Raw genomic sequence first — 12,479 nt, 5'->3', positions numbered from 1 at the left:
TTGAACTGACTAGGTCTTCCTTGTGATCTACCTGTATGTCGTTCCTACCGTGTTCGCTGCTGAAAGGAAGGATGGATCACACACAGATCAAACGGTGAGGCCGTGTGAACCTCGCGGTCTTCAAACTTCCCTCTCCGGAAGTAGATTCCAATCCCTAAGTCTGTTCTTCTGTACGATGTAAGTACGGATCCTGTTTCCCCCGTCACAACCCCGACAACTGATGAGTTCAGACTCTTGAAGATCGGAAAAGAGTCATAAAAAAAAAGGGAAGGAGAAAACGCTCCCACAGCTTGTTCAATGAGTATGATGGGAGTTTTCTACAGAAGCAACTGAACGTACACTCATACTTTTAGTCTCTATTGGACCCTCTTTCTATATATACATCGTAGTCACAGTCCTAAGACTATAGCAACATCTCACGTAGAAACTAGTCTCCTGCAATAGTAACATATGTGTGTGCCTGCATGTAAAAGTACACAGGTATTGAAGGCCGTTTACACCCGTATGTATTCAACACGAAGCAAGAAACTGTTACATACTTTCAGGCTCGGGTACGAGTACTGTTATCCTTTGTACTACCATAAAATAATAGAAAAAAGCCCTGGTATACATATAGATCATTTTGAAGCTAGCTAGATCCAGTGTCTTGGCTTGTCTATAACGCGGGAGGATTCACCGGCAGTAGGAAACACGTATATTTTCATCAAGGGATGCCTGCTGTCGGCACGTGGTGCTCAACATGGCGGAAATGCTATGCCGGTGGACAAGGTCAAGTGTCTTCACACCGTAGTAGCTGCGGGTAAACCAAAAAGCACCGTGTTGCTTCTCTGTCGTCTATTACTTCCCCTGCACATTCATCCCGCCTTCCTCTTTGGCTGCCTCCCCCGCCTCCGTATTTCAGGGGGCCAGCCTCAGGCTCCCCAATGGTCACTCACTGTCTCAAACGAGGGAAAGCTGGTGACTACGGCCGACGAAAGTGAGCTTCTCCGATCAAAGGGCTCTTCAACCGAATGTTCTCTCGCAGCACCTACTATGACTACTACATCTTAGAACCCCTCCAGGATCGCAGGAACATATCTATTATGTATTGCTCATACGCAAAGGACCTGATATTTGTTTCGTCTGCTCTTGCAGGAATAAGCAGTAGTATGTGTATGATCAGGGGAAAGTCCCTATGAAGTGATGAAAACGAACAACTCTTCCCTTTCTCTTTCTTCCTTTACTTCTCGGGCGAGAGAAGTCATTCCGTCATTTCCATCTTTCATCATAAAGATACTGAAGTGACTCCGGGCTTGTCTCAACAGTTGAGTACCCAGGGCAACTGCATCTCACGAATGTACACGTAAGAAAAAAAAGCCCTGAAGAAAAAAGAAACGAGACGCCGGTTCACTGCCTCCGATTCCAAGTACAATACATACTGTACAACGACAACAGGATAGTTACCTTTCCGAGCCATCCTGCTTGTCACCAGGGTGGGAGAGTCGCCCCGAGACACGTAAGAATTCTTGAAGACACTGCTGTCCTGCCTACGTAGTTACCCTCTATACAAATACTCAACTACTACAATGACGTGGTCTAGCATACAAATAGGCACGTACCCACCTATGTACGTATATAAAATACGAAGCTATTGTCGTCTGGACGACATAGAGAGATAGTATACATAGACATGTACGTACACCCCCCGTGTACGTGTGCAGCCGGACAGATTCTCCATTCCACTACACAATGAATCGAACCTACCGACCGCATCTGCTAGAACTGCAACGTGAACTTTCGTCACACACAACTTCTCTCTCTTCACCCCCGCTCTCCCCTTTTTTCTCCGTCATGCAGGCACGAAGAAACACACTGCTGTCTTATTTCAACTAAAAGAGGCACGTAAGAAAGACTACTTTCTCGCCCTCCTTAGTAAAGTACTCTCAGACAACCACCGCCACCACCAAGGCGGAAGCATGGTAAGCTTGGAAATCTGGACCAGCGTGACAGGAGAGAAAAACGTTAGTTCATCTCCTATACAGAAAAAAAAAACTTATCACCCTGCCCCTGCTTAACGCTTATGATAATACACATACACGTGTCCACCTGCTGTTTATATACCCACACATGTCAAGAAGAATGTGCAGGAAAGTGGAATGAAACCTTCCACTCAAAGAAAGAAGCCCAAGCTTGGGCCCTCTCCGCTTTGCGTATCTCCTCCTTCTACGGATGGTGTGTGTACAGCAGGAAGCAGAGGCTTGAATAAGGGAAACGCTCTCCCCCCTGCACTGCGGAGAAGTAAATGACAGATTTTCTTCAGAACACACACTCCCCTCGAATCCCTTCAGCAACCGCGGGGAGAGACGGATGAAAAAGAAAAAAACTTAACGGTTTGTGTTGTCTATTGTACATACACTGTAGTATTGATCCTACGGAATAACCTCTTTCACACAGTCTGCTTTAGCTACCCTTCATGACGTGGCTGTCTCTCTTGCATATCTCCCCTCCCGATCCGTCTCTTTATAAAACGAAAGTCTCTTTTCTACTCGTTGCGGTCCGAAGACGAACGGAATATTCAGAAGCTGCGCTCGATGGTCAGTGCAAGCGGAGCCCCAACAGTCAGCGGAGATGCTGCTGCGGACTGACGGAGAGAAAACCACAAGAAGGGAGTGCTTTTATCTCTCCTCCCCCTCATTCCCCCAGCATAAAGTAAACAAATGTCTATCGAAAGGACGTGCCAACTGCTCGTTGCCGTCCCCCCGAGATGACAGAATGGCTCTATGCCGCTATTAGACATTGTTTGTTTCCATGAGCCAAAACAAAATAGCCTCTTCACGGACACGTGGCTTCAACAGCCCGCTTCCACTGACGGCGCTCTCTCTGCTTTTCACTAACACTCAACTTCAGCGATTCTGCAGCGTCTTCTGACCCTCCTAACTCATCTCGTTCTCTTCCGCCTTAGGTGGGTTCCACACCAGCTTCCAGCCCACCAACAATGTGACCGCCAGCATCAGCATGCCAGCACCCGGTAGTCCGAAACCAGCGGATTTTAGTGCCCCAATGCCTTTCCATTTGTCAATCATATGAAGTAAGACTGCACAGATGATGCCTGCCACGAAGAGCAAAGCTGTAACAACCCCGAGTACCGCCACGAGTCTACGCCTGGAACGTAGCAATTCTTTTCTCCTCAATGACGGATCGGCCTCAGTCGGAGCTGTAGGATTCTCCGGCACTCCCGTCTCGCCCTCTAACCCATCTTGAGCGGACGGGAGCCCCGTTTTCTCATCTTCTTCTGGGTCTTCAGTGGGAGCGACTCCTACGTCAACAAGAGACGATTCACTATCAGCATGCCCGAACTGGGCACCGCACATTTGTCGGGTCGATGGATGGCTATCCGCCGTGTCTCCGCACTCTCTGCAAGCTTGCGCGATGTGACTCCCAAAGACAATCCCCGATGGACTCTACCGCGTAGCCTCAACGCGGCGAGGCACTCGATGGAGCGAATGGCTACCAGGTACATTAAAATAGTCCCAAAAGCTGCCATAGCGATCCAGACCTTCGGCGTCACTTGACGCCTGCCCTAAACCTAACCCCGGCTTTCCCACGCATTGATATCAAACCCGAGCCGTACAATCGTCACATTGCAATGGTTACTTGTTTACTGCGGAGCTAGGTTGTCAGTGCCTACACCCGAACAGCGGAGACGAGCTTGTCTGGTCGACGGCTCCTCCACCCGATGATAGTTCGCCCCTACGATTGTGCACCTTTATCCTTTGTCTACGGCAGGCGTGTAGGTACTCCATATAATTTTCCTACGCGAAGTACCGCATACCTGCCTTACTCTAGTCTTGCAGAATACTTGTGTCTGAGGAGCACTGTACACCCTTCAATGAGGGAAAGGATTTCGTCGACTTCTCTTCTATACTTTTCTCGACCAAAGAGTCACTCATTGATCTTCTTTCTTTGCGGAAGATTGAAATGAAAAATCATCCGACAACTGAGTAACTAAGGCAAAAAAAAGTACAATGTATTGTACGTGCACCAAAAAGATTAGCCCCTCGAGGGAAGGAAAAGAGGATACCTCTGCCTCCGATTCCCACAGCAGTAAATCGTAGGCAGACCATCACCGCAGGCTAGCTGGGCACACACCCTTGTCACCTATTCGGCGAATCGCTTCACGGTGAGAGTGATTCAAAGGTACAAAGTTTCTTACAGTCGGAGCAGTTGTGCTCATGCAACTACCCTATATAGAAACACCCTACCGGAGCTAGCTGGCTCATCACACAATCATAATTGATTCCGTCGGTGTGTATATGTGTTAGCGTGTCTGTGTCATATGTATGTATATCTATATTAGAAATATCTATGTGTATGTGCATGTCCATAAGTACGCTCACCTGTATGTACACCCCCATGGGTTCTCCATCTCCCAAGACAGAGCGGGAGTACCAAACACATATCAGAAGTGTCTTACAGCATATCACTGTGGAAAGTTCTTTCTTTTCCTCTGTCTCCTTTCTTTTGGAGAGCGAATACGCCCGGATGTTTTATCAAATGCCAAATGAAACTTGAAGAAAAGAAGGACCTGGATTTACACAAGACTAAAGGTGAGAAAGCAGCGCTTCCTTTACTCCTCCCGAAAAGAAAACGAAGTGCCCAGTGCTAACCCCGTAATGCGCCTATGAAGATACATATGTGGTCGTCCATCTGGAAGCATAAAACGTATATTTACACGCAGGGAAGCAGCGGCAGATTCAGAGCAGCGCCGCTGCTTCAAGCAGACGGCTTTGCTTTGCTCATCTCTTTCCTGGATGTCTGGACAGAAAAAGAAGGTGGCTGGCGCAGATAACGCCTCTACTACAATGTGACAAACAAAAACAACAGAAGATTTCCCGACACACACACTCCCCTCAGTGCCGGTCTTCTGTTACTCCAAGAGACGGAAATATAAGTACTTGCGCTCCTTACCATTCTTGGGCTGTACTATGTAGCTAACTTTCTCTTCAGTGCAAAGTACCAGCTCTGAATCTTCAGGCATCGAATCCGCCTCACGATCCACCCATCCTCATAGAAAAAGCGTCTTATGCACGGTCGAACGAGCTGTAACTCAGGCCTCCTTTCTTATGACAAAACTCTTACCACCCCCGCACGTCGGCGCTGTCAACCGAGACATACACGAGCTGCATTGATTTCACCCTCACCCCGACGAACAGATGTGGCACTTTTTCGGCGTATCACCCTGAAGCGACGAAGTGCCCATCTGCGAGACCTGCCCTGTGTCAAACCTCAAGGGGCGAAAAGGTTTTATTTTTTCGATGCACAATAGAATGGCAGGTTCTCAGACATCGCCCTTCAAACGCTGCTCACCACACCGGGAGCGCCTGTCCTTTCTCCGTGCCGAAGTTCGGTGACCCTGGTTTCTGAGTTTCCTCCTCCCCTTCATTGTGCTGCATCTGTGCTCTCGGTTGAGATGCTACCCTCTTCCCATCTGTTTCTCCTGTACACGCCGCTTCGCACGAGTCTTTGTCTACCGTCGAAGTCCGAGATATAGTTCACCAGCTATTCGATTTGGTTGCGAACTTCCTTCTCATCCAACGTGCAGAAGTTGTGACGCATGTGACGAACACCTTTAAGAATTTTCATGTTTTGACGCTCTGGCAACCCTAGCGTCACTACGGAGCTGGCGAAGGCTTGCCACCATGTGAACGAGAATCCTGTGTCGGAGTTGTAGATGCCGACGGGTCTGCCGCCTCATCGGCTGTCGCTGTCTCACCTGTCAAAGGCTCAGGATCAGCCACCTCGCTTTCCACTGCGCCTGGGAAGGGCTCGGACCAAGCGGGGTCAGACGGGTCATCCGCCGGGGGCGAATCTATGACGAGCTCCATGCACTCTTCTGTCATGAATACGTCGTCATCAGCACCAGTGAGAGGGTCTCCGGCCGGTGGCTCGCTGGGATAGCCGGTGTCATCCTCCGAGAGGAAATGGAATCTCTCTTTATCGGCAAGCTTGCGCGGTGTGACTCCGAAAGATACTCCCTGATGAGCTGCCTTGCGTAGTCTCAATGCTCTCAAACACCGAATGAAGCGGACCGCCGCCAGGGACATCAACACAATACCAACGGCAGCCATCAAGACCTTCGACATCCCCCGCGGCCTCCTCGCAGCAGAATGCCGTTCACCAAAAAGGGCTCTTCTCTTACTCTTTGCCACTCTCGCGTCTGCAGAACTTGATTCTCCTCGAATTTTTTCCAGTACTTCCACAGCACTGACGGGGCCGAGCGTATCTGGATCGAAAGCCATTTCTCTGCCGTTTGTGACTCCTGTCGATCCAGCATTTTGCGCGCCGGCCGTCTCTGGACTTGTCATTGTTTAGACAGAGGAGAAATAAAAGCAGGAATAAGCCTGCGTGCAAACTAGTAGTTGCCTAGATATACGGAGAAAACAGCATAGATGGTCAAATCGCAGCAGCACCAGACATGCAGGCTGCCTTCCCCGGGCTGCTGCCGGTGACGTTGAGGGAGGAGACTGCTCACTGTCGACGGGGGGTCGTTAGTACGACGTCAGTTCGCGGTGCCGTCTTTCTACTGCCGGCCAATTCACACTTGAAGGCTGACCTGGTGCTCTTGCGCGGGCCGGGAAGATGAGCTCACAGGCGTCTCGTGAAATGTGCAGCAACAGCCGTACGCCTCCTGACAATCGAGGTACGCTCCGTTGTGCTCCCTGCGAGCCGAGTAGGGCTCTGGTGTATTGACGGGCAGTGGGCCCCACGGGCCTAACGCAGTCTGCGGAGATGAGCGGGCCGCCGGGGCCAGAAGCTCGCTGAAGGACGAAGCTCACCAGGAGTCCCTTTTCCACGAGGCGGATGCGAAGGTCTTCTAGGTTTACGTGTGAAAGAGACAGACCCACTCCAAGAGCCTCCCAAGACTCTTGATGGACTTTCCTGGATTCTGCGCATCTCAGTGCGACGGCGTCATACATGGACGCGATCACTTTCCTTGAGTAGACTGAAACGATGGTGTTTGTGAGTTTGCAGACTCGTCGGTGCCCGCCTGCTACGTCACCACCAGCAACGGGCTGCCGTTCAAGACTGCTTCGAGTCGCGACAATAGCTCTCTCCTTGAGGCGTTATACTATACACACACTTCCACGGTAGAAGCGCGAACGTGGGCACACGGTCGGAGATTCGTGTTGTTCGGATGTCTCGCAGCGCATTCTCGAATATCGCTGGTTCTGTACAGCTCAACTCTCCTATTCGAGTTGCTAGCTGCTTTGACTGTACCGACAAAAAAGTGTGGCTTAACCTAGAGAATCACTCAGCCGTCGTCCATTCTCCAAGCACTCTACACTCCCCTCAGCCTCTCTAGCAGGTCCACCGTCTTCCCGGCACTGTAAGGACTGAAACGGCGCTGGCCGTCCCGACACCACTACACACAGAAGCTCTTGCCGCCACCGGCCGTACTGCTAGCTGCAGGTTGCAGCGCCACTGTAGCCGGTCACTGGTTGACTACTTGCCGAGGGAACCGGGTCGATTTGGCCGCTTATCAATTTATCCGTCAATCTCCAGAGATAGCTTCTTCCATTGCGGAAGAGAAACAACATACCTGTCTCCCCTGTATGTACCTGTACACCAGTCTAGCCTCAGATGTTACCTGGTGTTGTATGCTCTGAGTATGTAAGGAAAAGGAAAGCCTAACCCGCTACCGCGTTCTTCCGCCCCTGAATGCCTAGACCAGAGAAGATAGAGTTCTTGCATAGCAGTGCTAAGTAGGCGAAAAGACAGGACGAGCTCCGGCAATTCGTCCGAGCACGCAGCTAAAGAAATGTGTGGAACATGGCTGTCGAAGCTGACAGAGGAAGAAAGGCTCAGCTTTATTTCCCAGAAAGGAAATACGACCTCAGTATATGATGTGAGTTAGAAGGGCAGGTCTCGTCTCCCTTCGCATCACATCGAGGCACAGAGTGATTAGCGGGTAGCAGGTGTGCTGCAAACTGCGAATGACCATACAGCAGGAAGGTGTTACGGCCCCTGCGGCTTGTACGAGTGTGAGACTATTAGACCGGCTTACTGCATAGATAGGCGTGTGGGAAGGAGTCGCGGGAAATCGTTTTCAGTTACCTGGCTCAACTTCTGTTCTTTTGTGTGCAACGGCTTTCACAGTCACATCCCGGTAAGCGTGGCGAGGTGTATTCCGATGCCTTGTGGAACTATACTCTTAAGCTGAAGGAGAAGCACAAGAGAATCTGTAATTTCCTTTCAGTAGACTTTCACATACGCGTGGAACACTCTGCAGGGTAACATTTCAAGAGAGGAGAATGCTGTACTGCCCGTTCAGATCCACGTCAGGTCTCGCTCACCCCTCTTCTCTCACTGTGCCACTGAACAAGGAAAGAACAGCCTACCTGCACACTTCCGGGCTCTTACGAAGGTTGTTTTCTTCTGCGGCTTGGTACAAGAATTTTTGGGGAAGCCTCTGTCCGCCGGGGAAGATCATCGGCCGCTCTGACAAGAGGCGGGTTTCACGGCCGGCCCCAGTCGCTGGGCGTGCACATTCTGAGTTCCTCGGTTGTTGGTTACCAGGAGAGCGAGAGTGGAGCTCGGAATTCTGTCCACGGCTCCTGTGGGCTTACACATATATTGACGGAACTGGCCTTCCTGTTGCGCGTGTCAGTGAGGCGCAGCCACGGACTAGTCTGCATCTGACGTAGGCAGGTAGACTGATCAGAGAGATAGACTATAGGTAGATAGCTTAGATAGCTAGTTAACACAGACGGCTAGATGGTAGACAGAAAAAAGGTAATACAAAGAAGGCCTTGGAGACGTTGATGTTCTCTTTCGCTATCTCCTTCCCTTGTGGCGTAGCTATCTAACCTCACGTGGTGGGTATCTACTGGAGAAGCAGACGAAGGGCCATACAGAGACCAAGCAGTGACTGGTCCGGGTCCCCTTGGCTCTTGCGATTCCGTCTGTGATTCAAGTATATGGATTCAGGTGCCCATATATAGAATGTATGTATCTTGTTTCAGCCACAGGCAGTAAATGGTGGAGTCTTGGGCTCTCCTGAATGAAGTGAGCAGGAGAAAGATTCCCAGATTTCCTCCCTACTTTCTGCTTAGCGCATGCGACGAGTTTGCTGAGTACTACGGCAAGAGAGCTGACAGTACATTCGTACTTACGCTCTTCACTGAACAGTCTATGTTCCTCTTCATGCACGTATTATACTAGCTGTCAAGATCAGCTAAGACTACTGAAATATCTAGTGTAGCGAACAAATCTCTTTCCCTCTTGCGACAAGGTATCCGCTTAGTTAGTGGAGCTATTTCTATTCAGCATCCCGGCCCGGCTATCACAAGGGACAAAAGTATAACATGAAGGCTGCGGTTTCTTTCAGAGCACAACAGCCATCCGTGCTTGGTAGTTCTGAATGCGGAACTGCTGGGGGGTGGTTGACTGTAATCAGGTAGGTGTCTTCACATCCTGACTGCCACCTAACCTACAGAAACTTAATCATTTTGCTATGACATCTCTTTGTCTGCATAAGCCGCGGCATTTCCAGGGCCGTACACTCATCACACCGGACTGTTCACTCCGAGCTAGGAGAGGGACAGCTTGTCAGAACCATCAGTCGGACAGCTCGGACGACTTTGTCCGGTCAACAGCTCGCCGCCCGACCCGACCGGATGTTTGCAGCTATGACTATACCAGATCTGTATACTTCCATTGTATAACGTAGGCAAGAACCTGAGTTATTGAGTTTTCATGGGCGGAAGTACTCACTACTTGTTCCTCTCTAGTCTTGCCAGGTACGCGGGTAAGACGCGTTGTGAAGTCATGACAAACCAAGAAACAAAACGACTTCCTGTTTGTCTAGACAGTTGAGTCAGGCAGATACATTCTTTCGTTACCCAGACGTATCTCTACGAGAAAAGAAGTGACTGAGGGGACAGCAGAGAATGCAACGAGGAGATCCTCTGATTCCTACAAAACGTTATCAAGATGCAAAACTGGGGACAACACAAGACAGCTGTTCAGCCCCGCCAGTCATCCTGCTTATCGCTCTGGCGGGAAATCCACCCTGACCTAGGTAACAAGTCTCACAGATACTGCAGTCCTTTGTCCTAATCACTCTATACTCAAACATGCTTCTACGAGGTCTATTAGCTCCAAGTGTACATATTCCTAGTATGTATGAATATAGAACATCTCCGTACGACTGTACCGTACATAGGTACGGCAGTAGTCCCCCACAAGTTGCGGGACGACTCCTAGGATATTCACCAAAGTTGCGGGGTTACTCCTGGGGATGTCCACCCAAAGTTGCGGGGGGACTTCTAGGGATGTCCACCCGAAGTTGCGGGGTGCCTTCTAGGGATATCCACCCAAAAGTTGCGGGGTAACTCCTAGGGATGTCCACCCGAGCTGCGGGGTGGCACACCTAGGGACAGACTAACGAAAACTGGGGTTCACTCCTATCCGCCACAATGGGGGCTGACAGTGTTCTACCACCGAGACTTAGGCCTGTGACAAGAGTACCGGTACGCGAGGGTGTTAGACAAGTTAGTGGAGTTCATGTACACGCAGTGCATTGATAAATCCACATTACCGAAATCAGTGATCTCCCCCTTGGCTCGCTCGTTGACTGGTCATTCCCATCAATTGTTCCTCTCGAGCTTGAAGCTCCTGGAGACTGAACCCTAGATTGCACCGATTTGGTTAGCTGCGGCAGAAAAATTGCCAAGTCAAAAGCGCACAGAAGATGCTCCGTGTCAGACTCCGTGCCAGCATCCCACTACATATATAGTAGAAGTACTGCTGAGCCCGGGTACCAGTTTCCATACTCCACTGGCTGGTCTCAACGCATTCCCGACTTAGCGTCTGACGCCTGGCGACCGTTCGCCCACGTGGTCCATCCCCCTGTCCGGAGTCGACGCTCTGGACCCGGGTATGGCGGGAACGTTGCTTGTTGCACCGTGCACCCGAACCAAAAACGGGAGCAAGTGCACTTCACGCCTGGGTGCTGTCGCAGGTGCGTCTGACAGTTGCACCTCGTGGGGAATCTCGGATACAACGAGCACACACCGTGCGTCCCACCTGTACAGAACCATGCAACCGCCTACATTCGCTGTCCCCTGCAGAACGGATAGAACGTACCGTCACATCGCATAGAAGGATCCCGTGAGATTCACTCTAGAGAACTGCTCTTTCGTCTCACCAGGCTCTTTCCGTTTTTTCCCTTTCTAGGCCAAGTACAAAGACATAAATATGTGCACATCACGACGCTGCCTGTATGTCGCCGTGTGAGAAAAGTACGTACGAAAGATCCTTCTTCCAGGATTCTTCGGTGAGGTGGCGAACACCCACAGCAAGTCAAAAACTGAACGAAACAAGAAGAAGATCTGCCTCAAAACCGGACAAGAACGAGAGGGAGAAAAGCTACAGTTTGTTTGCGTTTCAGAAAGAAAACCTGGCTTGTTGGTATTCCTGTGCGCCGTGAATCCGTCTCCTTTATTCGTCTTGCAAAGAAGTATAGAAGGATTTCAGGCGGAGCGCCTAAGCTCCGAGCACAAGGTCCTGCTGGGGTGCCTTTCTTGTTTCCACCAGAGTTTACTACACAAACTCAATGCAGGAAGTGGATACTCGTGCATATTTCTATGCTGTACCGAAGTGCTAACAGCAGATATCTTGTATATTCGGGCCAAGGGAATACGTGCACCTAGTGCTAGCTCGATTGCCCTGGTGTCTGTACACCAGAGGCCTGATTGAGGTAGCACCCCTGCAGTGCGGCCAGAACAACGGAAACGAAAGAAAGGAGGGTTGCCTTGACGCACTTGTTCCCCTCCTACCATCTTTTCTTCATAGGAAGAAAGGAAGCAAAAGCACCTTCGTGTTTTACTAGCTTTCTTTCCTTTATCCATTTGCGCAACCAAGAGAGTGAGAGATACTGAACCGTGCTATAGAGATGTACTGCGCGTCTTCAGAGAGTTTGGCGAGTAAGTATGTACTAGATGCGACACTTTGTAAACGATAGTCCTCACTGTACCATGCCTAAAATGTAACCATCGAGATAATCTGCTGTCTTCCAAGGCATAACATTGAAACCTAATATATGCCCCCCTATTTTCGTAGATGCTTACGGTTTAGTTTACATGTGTGTAGGTCTCAGGTGGAGAGACAAGTTGCGGTTGTTTGCACTTCAGTTGCCACGAGTCTTTGAGACCTCCTGGCTGTACATACACCAACACGTGCACATGTTTCGCCTCTGGTTGTGTCTAAGTTGTCGGTATGGCGCTGCAGTTATCTACTTTATCTATCATGCTCATCCATCCACGTCTCTCTCTTCTCTCTACCCTAAACTTCTCTACCGGAAGTATACGTAGATGCTTATGTGTACTTCACATGTTTTCCTTTCTTTTTACTAGCCGACAAACCTCTTCAGAAAATTTCCAAGCGTGTGTGTCCCTGTTGGGTAGAGAGTGAACCCGGGAAGCCGTGCTACGGATTCA

At 50.1% G+C, this 12,479-nt stretch overlaps 1 protein-coding gene across 1 annotated transcript; it reads right to left on the bottom strand.

The window, feature by feature from the left end:
* Nucleotides 1-4,608: 4,608 nt before the first annotated feature.
* On the bottom strand, nt 4,609-6,620 carry CSUI_004380 (uncharacterized protein). Its single transcript, XM_068064572.1, has one exon. The coding sequence runs from the start codon at nt 6,342-6,344 to the stop codon at nt 5,652-5,654; it is 693 nt and encodes a 230-aa protein (XP_067923452.1). The 5' UTR covers nt 6,345-6,620; the 3' UTR covers nt 4,609-5,651.
* Between the last annotated feature and the right edge of the window lie 5,859 nt (nt 6,621-12,479).

This window comes from Cystoisospora suis (assembly GCF_002600585.1).
Source record: "Cystoisospora suis strain Wien I chromosome Unknown contig_2028, whole genome shotgun sequence".
Classification (NCBI taxonomy): domain Eukaryota; phylum Apicomplexa; class Conoidasida; order Eucoccidiorida; family Sarcocystidae; genus Cystoisospora; species Cystoisospora suis.
This window is presented reverse-complemented; position numbering and strand designations above follow the sequence as displayed.